Source organism: Tarenaya hassleriana, unplaced genomic scaffold (genome assembly GCF_000463585.1).
Source record: "Tarenaya hassleriana unplaced genomic scaffold, ASM46358v1 Cleome10, whole genome shotgun sequence".
Classification (NCBI taxonomy): domain Eukaryota; kingdom Viridiplantae; phylum Streptophyta; class Magnoliopsida; order Brassicales; family Cleomaceae; genus Tarenaya; species Tarenaya hassleriana.
In genome coordinates this window covers 3,548,791-3,568,337 of record NW_010960188.1, presented here as the reverse complement: position 1 = coordinate 3,568,337, position 19,547 = coordinate 3,548,791, and the positions used below count along the sequence as shown (strand labels likewise).

At 39.1% G+C, this 19,547-nt stretch overlaps 3 protein-coding genes and 1 long non-coding RNA gene across 8 annotated transcripts in view; 2 read left to right on the top strand and 2 right to left on the bottom strand.

The window, feature by feature from the left end:
* Nucleotides 1-504: 504 nt before the first annotated feature.
* On the bottom strand, nt 505-1,167 carry LOC104804898. Its single transcript, XM_010529261.1, has one exon. The coding sequence runs from the start codon at nt 1,165-1,167 to the stop codon at nt 505-507; it is 663 nt and encodes a 220-aa protein (XP_010527563.1).
* A 6,819-nt stretch (nt 1,168-7,986) lies between these two features.
* Nucleotides 7,987-8,851, top strand: LOC104804897. The gene is made up of 2 exons (XM_010529260.1): nt 7,987-8,302; nt 8,376-8,851. The coding sequence occupies exons 1-2, from the start codon at nt 7,987-7,989 to the stop codon at nt 8,849-8,851; spliced, it is 792 nt and encodes a 263-aa protein (XP_010527562.1).
* A 3,409-nt stretch (nt 8,852-12,260) lies between these two features.
* LOC104803881 lies at nt 12,261-15,817 on the top strand. Of its 4 annotated transcripts, none has more exons than XR_770284.1 (5): nt 12,261-12,674; nt 13,434-14,238; nt 14,324-14,939; nt 15,116-15,188; nt 15,468-15,817. It is a non-coding gene; the product is annotated as an uncharacterized LOC104803881 (long non-coding RNA). The 4 variants fall into 4 exon arrangements; XR_770282.1 differs by adding an exon at nt 13,052-13,181 and having other exon boundaries at nt 13,434-14,939; XR_770281.1 differs by adding an exon at nt 13,052-13,320 and having other exon boundaries at nt 13,434-14,939.
* LOC104803900 (protein NLP8) overlaps nt 15,468-19,547 on the bottom strand; it is a 4,695-nt gene continuing 615 nt past the window's right edge. The window contains exons 2-7 of one of the 2 annotated variants that reach the window (XM_010527995.1): nt 18,274-19,280; nt 17,626-17,664; nt 16,824-17,534; nt 16,637-16,739; nt 16,224-16,535; nt 15,468-16,132 (exon numbers count right to left, since the gene is read on the bottom strand). In XM_010527995.1, coding sequence (XP_010526297.1) covers nt 15,480-16,132; nt 16,224-16,535; nt 16,637-16,739; nt 16,824-17,534; nt 17,626-17,664; nt 18,274-19,164 — 2,709 coding nt within the window. In that variant the 5' untranslated portion in view covers nt 19,165-19,280 and the 3' untranslated portion in view covers nt 15,468-15,479. The remainder of the gene's footprint in view (nt 16,133-16,223; nt 16,536-16,636; nt 16,740-16,823; nt 17,535-17,625; nt 17,665-18,273; nt 19,281-19,547) is intronic. The other variant, XM_010528002.1, reaches the window with a different exon arrangement.

Here is a 19,547-nt window from a genome sequence, read left to right as displayed (position 1 = left end):
CCAGAACCATAAAGGTATTCATGTCTATATAATTGAAAAACAGCAGAAGCAAACTTGAAAGAAAAACCCATTAAATCCAACTTTCCTACGGAAACAAGATTTCTAGCACATTCAGGAACATAGAGACATCCTTCAAGATCTATATGACAACCAGTATCCAAGATCAATATATAAGTCCCAATGCCTTATATTCGTGCTTTCATCTTGTTTTCCATAACCACATGTCTTTCAGGTCCTTTTATGAGTTGGATCATACGAAATCCCTGTTTAATATGAGAAACATGAGTTGTTGCACCAGAATCTAACCACCAGGTACTATTAGGTACTTCAATAATGTTCGATTCAAAGCAAACAAAAATATTATGTTTACCTTTACTCTCGAACCATTCCTTTCTTTTCTTGCAGTCTTTCTTAATGTGTCTACTCTTCTTGCAGAAGAAACACTTGACTTCTTTCTGGATTTGGCTCACATTAGCTTTCATTGGAGCTTTATCCTTCCTTTTATCATTTTTTCCCTGGCTTTCTCTTACTGCTACCGGCACTATCATGGACTGCGAGGTGGACTGAGTGTCCTTTCATCTTCTTTAATCTCCCTTCTTCCTGTATCAGCATGGCTTTTAATTCCTGAAAGTTCCATTTTTCTTTAATGGTGTTGTAATTCACCTGGAACTGACCAAACTCAACATGCAGAGAGTTAATGATGAATTGGATAAAAAATGTTTCACTAACATCCATCCCCATAGTCTTCAACTTTGCTGCCATGTTAGACATGTGAGTCACATGATCATGGATAGACTGAGACCAGTCAAACTTTTTCGTAGTCAGCTCACTCATGAGACTACCTACAATTGACTTGTCAGCCAAATCCGATTGTGAATACTCTTTAATCTTATCCATAAATTCCCTTGCACTTTCAGTCTTAGGCATTGATGGCTTAACACTTTCCGCCATGATCATCCTCATAAGGTTGAAACATAACCTATTAGACTGCTCTCGGGACTCAAAATAAGTCCTTTCATTTTCTGAGCTGGTATCTATTATGACAGGCTTTTCACTAACCAATAATGCAAGATCCAAATCATAAACACCCAGATAAAACTGGATCTGTTCAGACCAATCTGCATAGTTAAGCCCGTTGAACTTGACCACAGCATTGTCAGTTGCCATAGGGTTAAAAGAAGCTGCAAAACATTTATACATGCTCACTTATTAATGCTTTGAGTTAACAAAATAAAACGAGAAACTTAAGACGTATTTAAGCAACCTTTGGGCAATACTTAAATACAAACAAAATCATTGATGCTACAATCACAATAATTTAATGTATCAAAAGTTATAAGACGTATTTAAATTCACCTTTGGGCAGAAATTTAAATACGCATACCAACATTGATACAAAATACTTTTATGTACATCATAATATAAAAAATCAAATAAATATGCAATCTTTGGATATACATACTTATTGATCAAGATAAAATATCAATCCCTTTTAATATTATTAACTATATGCAATGGTCCAACTTTGGCCGACCTCATAACGATACAATTAATAATCTCAATTGTTCAACTGTACCTTTATATCATCTTTTAGCATCCTTTTATTTTGAACAACTGAAAATATTCGATTTGAATGTCTAATCTTAATTAATCTAGGCCACTTTGGTGACTAATAAGATTCCATAATGTAGATATTGAATCGAATAATAAAAAAAATGAAGATATAACTTTTATATACAATTCGACCTAATATATATATATATATGCATATATTGACTACCATTATTATATGCATAAATAAACATAAATAAAATTTAATATATATATATATCACTATTATATCGAATTATAAATATATCTCAAATAAATAAAATTCTATAAGTTTAATAACTGTATATGAATACATCAAAACACTGTAAGATCCGTAACATACACATATGCACATGTACCTTTAATATGCACGTCAAAATATATATCATTATATCATACATATATGCATAAAATATTAAAATATGACCATGTATAAATTTATTATACATATTGACTTAAAAAGAGAAATTCATATGATCATGTATAAATTTATTATACATACAGATTTCAAAAAGAGAAATCATATCACAGATTTCAAATCTATGTAATATCTTATTATTTCAAAGATGAACATTAGAAAAAAAAAATCAAACTTTCTCATCTATATATGAATCTCTAAATATATAATTAGAGAAAACTTTAATCCGATGGAAAACTTTAACCGGTGAATTATATTAAGCCACAAACCAGGCTCTGATACCATTGTAAGATAATTTCAAGTTTTCAGAGATTTGCTTTTATGAAAACCCAAACGATAAACTGGATCTGACTTTATATAATTGACACAAAACAATCAATAAAACATAGATCAGAAAACCATACCTGGATCCATGAATTGCAGCGGAATAACTTTAAGAACCAAAAGTCTTCTAGGGTTTTCTCTCATTTCTCCCGTACTATAAGTTTTTCTTGATGGATAGAAATAATGAACTATAATGTTCCTTTTATAGGGTGCGGAAACCCTAGTTGTATTAGGGTAAGGAGAGATGAGACTTCCAATAATACCTCTGGGTCTTAATTCTTTAATGAGTTCTTATCCATCAAAGAACCAGATTAACATTAAAACCCGAAAACCCAAATTACATGGGCCACATAATAATTTATTTCTTACACCATATTCAGTGACGCAAGCCGAGAAACACGGATCTGGAATTATTAACAACAACCTCGGACATACCGCCCTTGTCGAAAGCTTGCCCCCGTATATTTTCTTGCATGTGGTACTGTCTTGTGACCCTATCTTTGTTTCTCCTACAATGATATATAAATATATAACAACGTACCGTCACGGATAAAGCGATCGAGAGATTAAAATCATGAATTTCAATATCCAATTAAATAATATATAGCATCGAAATCTTATGTTATGATGCGTTTAATGTAACTAAGGGCAGTGACTTACATCCAATTAAATAATATATAACGTACTAACCAAGGGCCACGACTGGAGAATCCCCCATCTCTGTTGGTTTGAGAGTCTCCTTCCTGTAAACGAGGTCGTGGGTTCAACACCCAGAGTATGGAGATTCCCCTCCTGCCACCTTCGGGTGTTTCACATCCCACGTGTGTGTTGCAGGATCGTGCGCGTGAGTCGGGATTAGTCTGAGCCTTTGGGCTTGGGATCACCCGATTATCAAAAAAAAAAAAAACCAAAGCCCACGACGACGAAGAGGGTTGAGAACACGACGAAAATGGAAAGAGTCTTTGCCATTATTATAAAAAAAAATTATCTTTTATTACTTGGAAGTGCTGTGTGGAAATAGGCCTCCACTTTGGGGCTACGCTGCATGCATGAATCGGGATGATTTTTTTTTTAATACGTGATGCGTATTAATTTACGTATATGTATTGTAAATAGTGGTGTCCTACAAGACTCAACTGTAACACATATATATGTATATATATATACGTATATGTATATGTATATATAAATATAATCTACGGTTTTTTTTTAAATGGATGGAATGATTAGTGGATTTAGACTCGAACGATTTGGTATCTACCGAGTGGATAGTTTACGTACAAAATCAAAACTCAATGGCACGTTTTTATTGTGAAAAAAGGTACGGACTAAATTCACATCAAGGTAACATAAACTTATCCAAATGGCCAAGTGATAAACACAATATACAAAGAATACTTTTAGTGACTCGAATGCGGTGGCCTGATGGTTGGGCAGCACAAAGTACTCTCAAACCACCCAGGTTCGAATCCCACCGGGCCAAACTTTACCAAAAAAAGAATACTTTTAGTGCGGACTCAAATCTCAACATGGGGAGAGGTATTGATCCGAATTTCCCCGATCTTCTAAAATATGTAATTGGATAAAAAACACGATAAACTTCTGGATTATATAAAAGAAGGTAACATAAACTTTGTCAACAAGGCATCTATCCCGTTAACAAAGACATTTATCCCGTTAACAAAACATGAATCTGCAATCATTGTACCTTGGTTTTGCAATCCCTAGGCTAGACGTACGGCTAAGGATTTGGTTCAATGAACCTACTCTTTTTATCCCCTAATACATGTGGTTCCGTGTATGCGTGTAATCTATAAATTGTTTTTTTTTGTACTCAGATGTCCTCAGCCGATGTCAAGACTAATTCTGAAACCGAAAACAAACAATGTGATTAAAATATGCACTCTCCTCCCCAACTTAAAGTTAAACTCGGGATGGAACAGACGCTTTTCGTCCCCATTTCACCTGTTGAACTATGTAAGTTGGGTGTAATGTATAAATTGTCAGTGAATGGGTGGAATGATACGTGTGAGTTTAAACCATTGATTTGGAATCTAATGGCACGTTCACATAAAACACATTTAATTTCAAAAACTGTACTCAACCGGGCACTTTGCACGTTTTCATCGGGAAAGACATTGGTGAAAACCACGAAGAACACCATTTTGCTCTCATAAAAATGAATGGTATTGATGTATAGTTTTCCACCTCAAAACTTGAAATGGCTAAAAAAGAAAATATAGATATTCGAGCGGACCAAATTGTCGGCCGAAATTTGAATATATTGCTCGCAATCTCAATTTCCAACCCGTTGCTTCTTTAAAACGTGCGTGCAACTGTGTTTTGATGTTTTACGCCTCTTACACACAGTCACACACACGCACGCATATATATATATATATATATATATATATATATATATCTCGAGATCGAGAGAAATTTTACTCTATGATAAATTATACGAATGTTACTCCGCATAAATCGAGAATCGGTACATTGCTCTTGTACATGTTAACTTCTATTAATACAATTAACATTTTAAAAAAAAGGAAGGAATCGATCGGTGCAATACTGATGTGACATGGATGGCTGAAACACATAAGTCGAAGTGGCTTGGTCTTAAGTTTTTTTTTTTTAAATGGAGATTAACACTTTTGGTCTAGAGGTAAGCAGGATTAGTAAAACGTGTAACCGATGCTTTGAACTAATTCCAAAAAAACCAGATACATACGTTTTGACGCGTCACCTAAGGACGTCAATCGGGCCAGCCCAAGACCACATCGATCCGAGGGTTTCGTGCTCAGGTTCGGGTGGATCTGATTTTTTTCGAGCCAATATAACTAAGCACAAAGCCCAGTCCGATAGATTTCAGTCTTTAGATAGGGTCGGATCGACCCACACAATTTTCTTTACAAACATACATTTTTCTTTTTTATTAAGATTTTTTAAAAAAATATGTTTCAGTTTTTTGGACCGACCCGAATCGAACCCGATTTCCGATGTGAGTCCGTCTCGAAAGTCCGAATTTTTTTTTTGCCAAAAAATTTAGCCCCAAAGCCCGCTAGGTTTTGGTTGGATCGAATCGGATTTCGAATTTCGGATTTAAATTGACATCTACATCGTCATCCAAATTTGGGTGGATCAATTGGTCGGAGATGAGATAAACCTCTTGCCAATCCATGTTAGTTGAGACAAAATCCGTTGAATTTACGACTTATTAAAAAAAATATGTTTCTTCGCGTTATCCTCTTAGCATAATTGTTTTATTACTTAAAAGTGAATAAGAAATTCTTTTGCAAACCATTAATTTCCAACTCAGCGAGACGTCAACATTAACGATAGAAGCACGAAGATCTTAAAACAAAATGCAGATGCCGTTTTATTGCATATTAAACGCAAAACACATAACATACATATATATATATCGATATAAAGACTATCGACTTGGATTATTGTTCGTGGATACACATAATAACATACGATATGATAGCTAGCTAGGGAATAAGGTCGAAGGTCATCCGTTTTCTTTTTTTGGTCTGAGATATCCGCCCTAGCAACCAATGGACTCATCACCTCTAGGCCATGGTTGTTGGTTGGAGATTTCAATCAGATCCTAAGCCCCCAGGAGCATGCTTCCCCTACATCTCCGTTCATTCCCTCGATAGGAATGTTCGAGTTTCAGGATTGCTTGTATGCTAGTGGTCTTTTTGACCTTTCTGCTCGAGGCCACTTCCATACCTGGACAAATAACAAATTCGAAAACCCCATCACTCGGAAGCTTGATCGTGCAGTGGTAAACGAGGCTTGGTTACTTGCATTCCCAGAGTCCTATGCCCGTTTCGACACGCCTGTGCCATCGGACCATTGCCCCTGTCTAGTGGATTTGGATCCAGGTGGTCCGAGAAGACGGAGAACGAGCTTCAAATTCCTTAAACACTTGGTGAAACATCCAGACTTCCACGACATAGTACGACATGTTTGGTCGACCGACTCCACATCGGGCTCGATTGCTCAAGCCGATTCTGAGGGAATTGAACCAAAGGGCCTACAGTGGGATTCAGGCTCGAGTAAGGGCAGCCCATCAAGCCCTCAAGAAGCACAATCCCGACTTTTTTCGAATCCTACACTAGCTGCAGCCGGCCATGAAGCAAGGCTTCGCTCCACCTGGTCGGTTCTATCGGCCGCAGAGGAGACATTCCTACGCCAAAAATCGAGGATCCGATGGCTAAAGGAGGGGGATCAAAATTCGAAGTTCTTCCACCGTGTAGTTTTATTACGACAAGCTACTAATCGAATTCGTTTCCTCTTAAATGATGCAGGAGAAAGGGTTTACCATGTGGAGGACATGAAACTCCTAGCGGTGGGTTACTATCAGAACTTGTTGGGTAACTCGGATCCTAACTTGATACTTTGGGCGGATTCTGAATTGAGGGAGCTTGTGGATTTTAGATGTTCGAATGACATTTCTGTTGTGCTCTCGACTGTTCCTACTTCAGAGGAAATCACCACAGAGGTCTTTTCAATGCCGAAAGATAAAGCACCGGGACCGGATGGCTTCCCCTCCGAGTTTTATGTCTCTTGCTGGGATATTATTGGCCCTCATGTCATTGCAGCGGTAAGAGAATTCTTTCTCTCTGGTCAGCTGCTAAGGGAATGGAACGCTACTAGTATAGCTTTTATTCCGAAAACCATGAATGCTACCCACATGAAGGAGTTCAGACCAATCTCCTGTTGTAATACCACCTACAAAATCATCTCCCGAATCCTCGCCAAAAAACTCAAGCTGTTGTTGGATTCCGCTATCCTCCCTAACCAGACAACTTTCATTCCAGGGCGCTCTTTGCTTGAGAATGTGATGTTAGCTACCGTGCTTATTGCGGGTTTTAGCTCTAAAGGCAGGCCTAAGAATGCAAGCATTAAGGTGGATTTATCTAAGGCTTTTGATTATGTTCACTGGGACTTTATTATTCAGATTCTCCGTGTTCTAGGGGTTCCTTGTCGCTTTCTCAACTGGATCTATTAGTGTATGTCCACCACATCCTTCTCACTTTCATTCAATGGTGAAACCACGGGGTTCTTCCATGGTAAACGGGGTCTTCCACAGGGCGATCCTATCTCACCGTACTTGTTCGATCTCGTGATGGACATACTATCTCGCCTACTAAACCGAGAAGTGTGTAGAGGCAACATCAGGTTACCGGCTAGATGTCGATCTCCAATGGTATCCCACTTCACTTTTGCGGATGACATCTTAGTCTTTTCTGACAGTCCAACCTCCCCACTTGCAGCAATCCTAAGCACCTTTGACATGTTTTACAGAATCTCGGGGTTGCAGGTGAATAAAGGCAAAACCTCACTATTTCTCGATGGGGATGATTTTGCGTTCACCACCTCAACAGCCTTGACACTGGGTATTTCCGCTGCGACACTACCGATCAAATATTTGGGCCTGTCTTTGTCTCCTTCACGATTCAGAGAATGTGATTGCATTGGTCTCCGAGACTCTATCAGGACTCGGCTATGCTCATGGATGGCCAAGCATCTCTCCTTCGTTGGGCGCTTACAACTTCTGAAATCGGTGATTTACATCATTATTAATTTTTTGGGCGGCTGCGTTTATCCTTCCCTTGACTTGTCTTAAGAATATAGAACGGATGTGTTCTGCTTTTCTCTGGTCGGGGGCACCGGACTCTGCGAAGGGCGCCAAGGTCTCCTGGGCAGCGGTATGTACTCCTAAAGCCAGCGGGGGTCTAGCCCTGAGAAGACTTACTGGACTGGAACAAAACCCTGTGTTTGAAGCTCATCTAGATCTTGTTCACGAAAGGGGGCTCTCTATGGGTCTCGTGGGTGCATCAAAACCTGATCCGTGGGAAGCATTTCTGGTCGCTCCGAGAACGTGGGAAGGAAAGTTGGGCATGGCACAAGCTGTTGAAGCTTCGACAAACGGCCAGATCTCTTCTTCGTTGTCGGGTGGGCAATGGGGAAACATGTATGTTTTGGTATGACTCATGGCTTCCTCTTGGTTCCCTTATCTTGGTGACAGGTTCAATGGGCCCTAGATTGCTTGGCGTTCCTCTGGCTTCGACGGTTGCAGAGGCGGCCTCGTCCGATGGTTGGCTCCTCCACCCGGCGCGATCGAACGTTGCTGTATCTATTCACCAAGCCCTTATTGCTCACCCTCTTCCGAGAGATAGTAGCAGCCCTAATCGGTTCTATTGGTCGGGAATGCAACTGGATTCTCAACTACTGTTGTTTTCCACGAAGTCTACATGGTTGACACTTTACCCGGCACCACCTCGTGTTCCGTGGAAGAATGTAGTCTGGTTTGCTCGTTCTGTCCCTAAACACTCCTTCATGACATGGCTTGTGGTTAGGAATAGGATCCCAACACGTGATAGGACGAATGCTTGGGGGATTAACACTCCGACTTGTTGCGTCTTATGTGGTGACGAGGACGAAACTGTTTCTCATTTTTCTTTCGATGCTCCTACTCTGACCATATATGGCCGGGTGTTTTGAATCACTCGTCGTTCTCTACGTCGGGGCACCATTGCTTGGAGGAAACTCTGTTGTGGTTGAACTCTTGTGCAGGTCCAAGGTCTGTCAAGTATATGATTTTACCTCTTTTCCAGGCCTCTATATACATGATATGGATGGAAAGGAACTCGAGAATCCACCGATCTGAGTCTCGGCCAGCTGAGGTGACTCGTAAGGACATTATTCGGTTCACTCGACGGAAGCTTTCCTCGGTTCAGGCCGATTTATCACCTCCCGCTGCAGGGGATACTATCATGTCTTTTTGGTTCCGTAACTTTGATCCTTTATGATGTTTGGCTCCTGATTTTCTTGGCTCATTAGACTGATGTAATTTAAACTCTCTTCGTTGTAACTGAGCAGTTGTATTAAATAGAATTTACCGTTTACCAAAAAAAAAAAATAAGGTCGAAGGGTATCTGCATGCATGCAAACGTACGTACGTACGCAGGCAGCTGCGTTTTAAGCGGCGACTGCTTCCCTGACGTTAAGACTGTGGTTTGGTTTAGCGGAGCAGAAGCCGTTGGAGCATATGCAACGAGGACCAAAAGGCTCGCCATGGCCGGTGCAGAAACCGCTACCAAACCCATCGTCCCTGCTGCAACGTATAGCGCAAGCCCGGTTAGGGGAAATGGACGAACAGATTCGACGGTGAGTAGACTCGGAGCCTCTGTATATGTCGGCGCACAGATGCGTGTTTTCGCAGAAGTTGCACACGCATTTTATGGTAGGTTGGGTGGGAGGATCCGTGGAACTTATGAACTCGCATTCGCCGCCTTTAGCTTCGTATTCAGTGACGCAAGACATGAAACATGGGTCTATGGCGAATGCCCTCCACGGGCATACCTCCGTAGTCGAACGTATGCCCGCGTAAAGTTTCTTGCATGTCTTGTCGGATCCTATATATGTCTCTCCTATAATGATGTATGTACAACAACGTACAAGCGAGAGATTATGTCAAATATAACAAATCTCCATTGCATAATTAAACCTTATTCATCTGTTGAAAGGAAGGCCGTTATGGACTCTGAAGGTTAGCAGTCTAGGAAGCTGGGCATGGCGCCGCCTCCTCAAACTTCAACCAGCTGTCTAGGATCGCATGAGATGTAGGGTTGGCAAGGGTCATACCCATAAGCTGATCAACTATGCAGGTTCTTTTCCCATTAAACTCATGCTTCTACTCCTCTTTCAGGTTGCCCTTTATTCCCTCTGGACGGAACGAAATGCTCGTGTCCATGGAAGAGAAAGCAAGCCTCCCACTGTATTGCGTGGTGATGTCCTGCGACTGACACATAGGAAAATCTCATCGCTACGACAGTCCCTAGCCTTAGCGAACCCATCTGACAGCCTGATTGTGGTCCTGACCATTTGGATCATATTTATATATCAACTTTGATTTAATGGATCAGTTGGTCCGAGATTGTGTGTTTTTTTTTTTTTGGTTTTAAAAATTGCAGAGCATTGCTAATGAGTACACGATGGAATATAATTTTTTTCATTTACCTTAATACTATATAGGGAGATTCACATATTAAATACTGAACTTTAACCAAATTTCTAAATTAAATACTTAACTATCTCACTTCCAAATTAAATACTCAACTATATTGAAATTCACAAATAAAAACTAAACTTTGCAAATTTTAACATATACCTAAAGGATAATCCAAAACAAAACCCTTTACTTTTTTTTCATCACAATTTAAACCCTATACTTTTTTTATCCAAAAAAACCCTAAACTTTTCAAAATTTTAAAAATGATACACATTAATATACATATATTAATTATTATAAGCACAAAATCAATTACACATTTATTTTCCACAAAATTAATTGTAAATTTATTTTATATATTTATATGTATATATATGTTTTATATATATGTAAGATATATGTATTTTTTCCTAAAAATCAGTATATTATAGAGAGAGAGAGAGTCGTGCTTTCGAGTCATCAGAGAACTCAATTATGTAACCAGGTCCATGCCAAAATACTACCCTATCACAAAAAAAAACCCATAAACCTTCACTTTGTACCTTACACCTGCATATATATATATATATATATATATATTATATAACTAGTACACTATGACATTATTGGTTAAATATTCAAAGAAGTCTAGTTTAATTGAAGCCAAGTGGCCGAACCGTACGTACACTTGATTTTATTTTGTCTATTAATGATTCGATTTTATTTTTACATCAATAAATAATTTCTACTTTAATATTAGGGAGATTCACATATTAAATACTCAACTTTAACCAAATTTCCAAATTAAATACTTAACTATCTCACTTCCAAATTAAATACTCAACTATATTGAAATTCACAAATAAAAACTAAACTTTGCAAATTTTAACATATACCTAAAGGATAATCCAAAACAAAACCCTTTACTTTTTTTTCATCACAATTTAAACCCTATACTTTTTTTTATCCAAAAAAACCCTAAACTTTTCAAAATTTTAAAAATGATACACATTCATATACATATATTAATTATTATAAGCACAAAATCAATTACACATTTATTTTCCACAAAATTAATTGTACATTTATTTTCCACAAAATCAATTACACATTTATTTTCCACAAAATTAATTGTACATTTATTTTATATATTTATATGTATATATATGTTTTATATATATGCGTGATATATGTATTTTTTTCCTAAAAAATTATTATATATATAAAAAACTATTTATTATTTGTATATTGTTTTATATATAAAAAACTATTTTCCAAAAACATATTTATATGTATATATATGTTTTATATATGTATGGTATATGTATTTTTTTCCTAAATTTTTTTTTATATATAAGAAATTATTTATTATTTTTATATGAGTTAAATTGTCCAAAAAAACATGTTCTTGAAAAATAGTTTCTTATATATAAAACAATATACGAATAATAAATAGTTTCTTTTAGGAAAAAATACATATATCTTACATATATATAAAACATATATATACATATAAATATATAAAATAAATTTACAATTAATTTTGTGGAAAATAAATGTGTAATTGATTTTGTGCTTATAATAATTAATATATGTATATGAATGTGTATCATTTTTAAAATTTTGAAAAGTTTAGGGTTTTTTTGGATAAAAAAAAGTATAGGGTTTAAATTGTGATGAAAAAAAAGTAAAGGGTTTTGTTTTGGATTATCCTTTAGGTATGTGTTAAAATTTGCAAAGTTTAGTTTTTATTTGTGAATTTCAATATAGTTGAGTATTTAATTTGGAAGTGAAATAGTTAAGTATTTAATTTGGAAATTTGGTTAAAGTTGAGTATTTAATATGTGAATCTTCGTTGGAGTTTCAACATTAAAATGCTGATCTTGTCATAGATTCGGTCTCGCTTTTTAAAATAAAAAATAAAAAATAAAAAATGTGATCTAACGGATGAACCCTAATGTTTTAGGAAACTGCATAACTCCTAATTCCAACATCTCAAGATTCTTGATAAAATCGGCTGATCCGAGGGGTCAGGGAAGAGGATCGAAAGCGAGGTAATTGTAAATCTGGGGAACATCAGATTACAATTATCTCGCTTAGAGATTTCCCCAGTTGGCACTCTTTCGGGAAAAAAATCCCTAATTTCTTAGAGCCCCAGTGAGCGAAAATCTGCTTCCTTCAATCTCTGTTGCTGCAGCGCAACGAAATCGCCATTCGTCGGATTAACGAACTGTACGAGAAATATCACGATGGGTGATTCTGTCTTCTTTAAGGCAGGTTGTTGTTCGATCATATCGCAGATAATCACGAGGATCAGCTTCGGCAAAAGAGAAGGTACCTTTTTTTGCTCTGCTTCCTGTCTTCCGCCGTATATTCTTCTGCTTTCCTTGATCACTCACGAAACTACGAACGATCCGCGTTATTCTGCTTGTATGTTTACGGGATTGTAAACTCTCGATCGTGTTTAGATGGAGTTTAGCTATTGTCTGAAAGCGGTGGTAATAGGATTCTGTCGTGTGTTAGACAACGTGGGTTTTGGAAAAAAAAAAAATATCGTCTTTCCACTCGAATGTGAACTCCAATTCAATTGGATTGAAGTGATGGGTCAAAAAGAAATCAGAGGATTCGAGTTAGAAAAAACCTGTTCCTGTTTGATAGTTCAAGCTGATTCTTTTTCCTTATATGAAATTGCTAAAACAATAAAGCTTTAGGTAACGACATGGAAGGACCGACGTCCTTACGCAGCTTCAAAGTGTTCTCAATGATCCTGGAAATGTCAAGAAAACGAACATGCCTAATATGTTTCCCAATTTCTAGTCCTGACATGATGCTGCGATCATGGTAATGAACAAGCTAGAAATCTTGTTGCTTCATATCCTGATTTCTATTCAAAGGAAAATTGAGAGTTCTACCATCTTACATCAGTTAGAACCAGAGAAAAACCTTTTTTGAATCGACACCATCTGATGAAACATGTGAGGTAAGCTAGTGAAAAGATGTTCTCAGAACTTTCTGAAGAAGATGCTATAGCAATGACATTACTGAATTTAGCACGTAAGCTAAATCCTGAGTATAGAAGTATTGCTGGTGCAGATTGTTTTCCAGTTCACATCTGAAACAAAGAATTTGCTGAATGGAATACTGAAGGCAATCTTTTTACTCCCCAAGAAGGTCAGGTTTCCCAAACTGGAAAAGATGGAGCCGTTGTTTGGTCCAGAAGCCAATATCTTATCTTAACTCTGTGGTCGAATATCTGTTCAAGTGCCATGAGGTGGACCCTGTTCCATACAATCAGGAAAGCAAATTTTACGGGAATGGTTTCCATATTATGAGCTTGATCGGGTCTTCGATGATGCTTATCTAGAGGAACCTGAAGACTGATGATATTGAATTGGTGAGGCTCAAATCTGCTGACATCTATTGTTCCAGAGGAGACCGCTAAACCACCTTCTAAAGTCTGGTTCAGATATTCTACAAGACCGTGAAATCACATGTGAAAGATGCATTTGGAATATAAGAGAATGGAGAACAGAGAATGTCGTTCAGCAAATTTTTGCTCATCGAGTGATCAGAAGACTTGAGTTGAATCTTGATGCTTTACCGAATAATGGGCTTTATCTTGAGCTATGATAATCACAGGAGACTCGAGTGAGTTTGAGAAAACTTTCCTGAAAATGAAGACGTTTTGATCACCAAGGATTTCAGGAGAAAAGTGCACATACGGAAAGACCGACTCCCTTAAGCAGCTTCAAAATGTTCTCAGTGATCCTGGAAATTTCTGGAAAACAAGCATGATGAATTTGTTCTCCACTTTCCAGTCCCATCGTGACTCTGCGATCTGGTACTGAACAAGGTATAAATCTCGTGAGGCAAGCCAGTGAAGATGCTTTCAGAACAGGTGAGGCAAGCAATACTTCTACGATATTACCTCAGTTAAAACCCAGAGAAAAATCTGTCTGAATCGTCGCCATCTGATAAAACAGGTGATGCTAGCCAGTGAAGATGCTTTCAGAACTTCCCTAAGAAGATGAACTGAAGGAGCCATTCATGAAAGCAACGGCGCTAGTGAATTTAGCACTTAAGCTACATCCTGAGTATAGGAGCATGAGTACTGCTGACGCATATTTTTTTTTCAAGTTCACATCTGAAACAATGAATTTGAAGAATGAAAAACAAAAGGTTCTGCTCACTCCACAGGAGGCCAGGTTCCCTGAAAAGGTGCAGCTGATGTTATGCTCAGGAGCAAGCATTTTCAAAAATAATTTAAGAACAGCAATCAGGAAATTTTTTGTCGATTATCTGTCGAGTGCAGTAAGATGGGCCCTGTTCTAGACTCCCTACTGAAAGCTCTTGCATTTGTGAATATGGTTTCATGGAGCATAAGGCACAAGGTCTTTTGTGGAGAGGCAGTTGAAGAAGAGGTGGAGTTCATATGAAATATGAGTGCTCAAGTAAAACAAATTTTAGAGGAAGGGTTTTCAAATCACGAGCTTGATTGGGACTTATATGGAGGAACCTGAAGACAGTGATGATGCGAACTCGAGATTTAATGATAACTGAGAATTTCTTGATGGGGACGTATATGGACTATGGAGTGCAGTAAGATGGACCCTGTTCTCTCTTTTGTTATTCTAAAACCAAACCAATGCAACTTCAAGTGTTTTGCCTGTCCATTAGTTTGTGTCATTTCCCTCGAGAGTCGACATTTACATGTCCTTCCCCATGTGTTTAGAGCATAACTGAAAATTTTACTTTGATGTTGTTGTTTTACACAGGCTGTGGATACAGGTCAGATGAATCGGTAATCGCTGGTGTGGCCAAAGCTCTAATGCCCTCTCTTGACAAGAGGTATTTCTGCATACCTGAATAGATTTGTCGAAGAATTTTATCTGTTGCCATCGAATTTTGCTGTGCTGTCTTAATGAGGTTGGAAGAACTAATGTACAAGTGAAACGCATTCTTCAAGGTTTTTATTCCTCTTGATGGATATACAAAGAACGTGTATGTACAGGTTGACTCAACGTTGCATCTGAACTCTGTAAAACCACTGTGTTTCTACATGTAAATATATATATATATATATATATGTCTACCTTTGACCATGAGAGATGTATATGTGATGTGTAGGGATGAAAGGTGCTATGGACATGGTCCGAGATATCCGATGCTACCAGTAGAACTGCCGATGGGACAAGGCAGATCACGGACGAGGAACTTCACAGTGTGTCTCCCTGTTCCGGCCAATATCTCTAAGCATTCATGGAGATCTGAATCAGTCACTAGCATCACCCATTCTTCTTCGTCGTCCAAGTATTTGAGTTGGAACGTTTCTTCATTCAGCTCGAAACGCTTCCCGACTTCTCTGTAGATTTGAGAACACCCGACCGATGGGTCGATCTTGAAACGCACTGTGTCATCGTTGTAAGTTGCCTTCACAGTGACAACCGTGGACCCGCTCTCACCTCCGCTGCTACTGCTGTTTTGAGCTCTCAGCGAGTTCAGGTCATCCACGGAAGTAGACGAGCTCCTGACATTGACCGCACCTCCTCCAGCAACGTTTGACGAGTCCGAGAAGCTACAAGATATCGGCTGGTTAGGCTCGAAAGTTCTGGCCTTGTCATCCGTAATGGCTGGAGCTTTCGAGCTCTTCGGGACAAAGGGTTGTTTAGCGATCTCGATCTCGATCTCTACCCGGGTTTTGTCTGTGAAGCAACCGTCATAGTCCGAGCCGGACTGGTTTGCAACCCAAGACCATGGCTGGTTACCAACATTATCAGCCTCGTGGAACGATCCTACATGCACGAAGAAAAGAATTGGCAACTGAACTGTTCCGAGTTACCATACTATGAATCTATGATGTTTTTTTTTAAAACAATTTCTTACCAGGTGTGGTTTGGCTTGTGCTGCCAACCTCCTGTAACTTCTCAGCGTTGTTCTTGTCTGAATCTTGAGCTTGAGCCATGTCTTCTTCTTGAGCTACTCCTCCATTCTGGGCATTGGATTCATGGATAGAATGGCCAGTTGCCATGAATACCCCTGTTTCTGGGTTGTATTTGAAATCTGTGTCTACACCCTGGACGGATCCGATCACAGACTGCATTTTCCGTAAAGACCGATTAACCTTGCTGATCTTGCGATACGGCCACCTCGTTATCCCATGTTGTCTGCATATCCGTTTCAGTGTTGTAGGACAAACTTCATAAGACACAATCCAAAAACCACACGGAGTTATAGTTTTTGTTCCATTCACAAATCTTAAAAAACAACATATGGAACACTTGAAAATAAAATCTCACCACCAAGGGACCTAGCAGCATCCTTTAAGCTTCTGGAAAAGTGCTGTTGAAGAACATTTAAGCTTACAGTCTTCTCTGAAGTACTTTGTTTCTTCATAACCTGCTGAAAAAGATGCAACTGAAGTGAATAAGAATGTTTTTCATTCGCACAGTCTGAATCCTAAATGTCATCTGATGTCTCTATTACCGGCTCAGAAATGCTCGAGAAGATCTTTCCGTGAGAACTGAAGTTATTACTATCTCGCGGTATTGTCTGAAAGCTTCCTCGAGATATATCCATTTCCGGGAAACTCGTCCTTCTTTCATCTTGAATTTCGACATCAGTTGCTCCTTTATGAACTGACTCCGTGTCCAAAGCAGTTCTCAGAGTTCGACATATCCTCTGCATCGTGCCCGAGAGGTTGTCCAACAAAAGCTGCTGTTCTAAACTTCCGGTCATACTTACAGGCAGGAACAACTCAAGTACGTAGACATCATGGCCAGTGAACGTGCTCCTCAATTTGATCGCGACTGCTGCATTTAGACCGTACTTCCGAGCGTGTTGAACAAGAGGGTACTCGCTTATATCGAATGTCTTTACGTCGGATTTGAAGAAGGCTTGGTTCGATACAAGCACTTTGCCAGCCACTCCTTCCCCTTCTCGAAGATCATGCTCCAGGCATGCTTGCATAAATCCCTCCATCTCCGTATCATACACGTAACAATATGTATCTTCGACGCAAAGAACACAATCTCCGTCTGAGTATGATCCATAAACTTTTACCAACTCGCCACACGCTCCTTTCGAATAACAGCAGGGAATCCAGGTCAGAGCTAGGGGCAACCTATGTGCATGGCATACTGCTCGGAGAACATTCCCTATTTCGGCCAACGCCTCTCTTTGATTACCCGAAAGGGACTGGAAGACAACATACACTACTAGATTAAGATTTCATAAACAATCAAAAAATGTAAGTTTCTACGGACAAGTTGTCTGGTTTTAGATGTACCTGAATCCGGGGAACAGTCGATGTTCGCAAGTCCACGGCCTACAAAAAAGGGCAAACCGAAAATGAATCCGGATGGTATGGTGATATTGATACGATCATTTTCCAACGAGGAAACGGTAGCGGCATTTTTGGTAACCTCAGATTTGCAACCACAACATATGCCTCCAGAGCTGCCCTGGATGTTTATCATTGATCAAGGCAGAGAGGACTCTGGTGGAGGTCTTAAGCCAACAAAGATTCTCAGACCCCTAAAACAAGTTTGCATGAGGTTTTTAAGTTGTTTTATGCACTCACTGCATAAAAAAAAACATGAAGATCCAATTTGTCTTAAGATCAATCAACAATAAACCGTCTCTATGTTCAGTGGTTTTACCCGATAATGTTTTGAAGAGCTTACTGAACCAAGCCAGACAGAATGTTAAAGTTATGTTCTTGTTGCCATGGCCTGAATTTCTTACCACCTAATGTCAGAAGAGGTTCCTCCATTTTCTCCCTAGTAAAAGCTTCTAGTAAAGAGTAATACTAGATATGTGACAACCAGTACAAGAAAAGTTCAACACAGAGTTTGGGGAAACATATGAAGTAATCTTTTGCTGTCATGCCATTTATACACACAAAGAGACAGACAGGAGGGACAAGCTAGGTTACCTGGAGAGCGCGGCAAACAGATTCTAACTCCAAAGTGAAGTTGCGTTTTTCCCGAGTCGTGACAAGTTCCAGAACAGCACAAGACTTTCCCGTGTCTTCGAGTATCGGTATAGCAATTGAACCACGTACTTCGTTATCTATTGCATACTTCATTCGCAAATACTCAGCTGTCTTGTAATAAATCACGTTCGATGTCCATTCCACCAGTCCAGAGATATAAACCCGGCCAGGAAGGCCGGGAAAAGAGCATTGATGTGCATCTGCAGAAAATGTGAATTTCCTCGACGCTTCACGGTATCCAGAAAGCTTCGGATCGAGCAAATATGATTGGTTACATGTGCTAAGCATGAACTGATCTCCCATCTTCATCGGACTCCAGATTTGAGCAAGAATTCCCTCTCCTGATGTCTCCATGAACAAGCACAATGCTTTAAGCATCTTCTCATCTAAGGAGTGCCTAACTGACATGGGAATAGTGTGGTCCGACGTGTAAGATGAACTATAATTCTGACAAGAACTTGGCTTGTCTGCATCAGACACATCTTGTGAGCAATCGAAATGAGAGACCGTATGCTGCATCGATGATCCCTCTCCTCCGCTATAAGAGCCTTCCTCTTGGCAGAAAGCGTAAGGGGGGTCGGGAAAAGGGGCAGCCGAAGATCCAGACAGCATGGATCGGGAGGTCGGTGGCTCGTATTGGTTGAAGACAGAAGGACTATCGGACCATCCGCCAAAAGATTCAAGATTCATAAATTCTGAAGTAGGACTTAACGTATTCTCGGAGTCGAAATTACTTATACTCAGATCAATCCCAGCCAAACCATCGTTCAGCTCCTCTTGAGAATCCGAATAATCGATCTCTTTCCTCTTAGATGCGAAAGACTTTTCCATTTCTTTGACGATTTCTTGACAAAAAAAAACCCCTCAAGAACTGTGTATTTCAGACAAAACAAAATCCTCAGAGCAGGATGATACCATTCAATCTCAAAGATAGCCTCCTTGGTAACCTGTGCATGAAAAGAACAGAGAGTCGAGAACACAAAATCAAACTCACAGTCCCATGTCGTTTGAAGTAAACAGCTTGCAAGATTGACAAAACTAATCGACAGAAGAATTAACACGAGCAACACCCCGAAGCTGCCAAATAAAACATCCTAACAACAGTGTCTACTTAGCGAAACAATCAAACAAGCTCCGCACACACATACATACACAATACAACAAACCGCGAATTCGGTATACCCAGAATCAAAATTGGGGGGGGGGGGAACACC

What these genes read in the sequence shown, in the direction of transcription:
- LOC104804897 (XM_010529260.1), top strand. Translation starts at nt 7,987, where the DNA reads ATGTGTTCTGCTTTTCTCTGGTCGGGGGCACCGGACTCTGCGAAGGGC. An exon ending in GATCTCTTCTTCGTTGTCGG is followed by an intron (nt 8,303 to 8,375) that starts GTGGGCAATGGG and finishes TCTTGGTGACAG; the next exon opens with GTTCAATGGGCCCTAGATTG.
- LOC104804898 (XM_010529261.1), bottom strand. Translation starts at nt 1,167, where the DNA reads ATGGCAACTGACAATGCTGTGGTCAAGTTCAACGGGCTTAACTATGCA.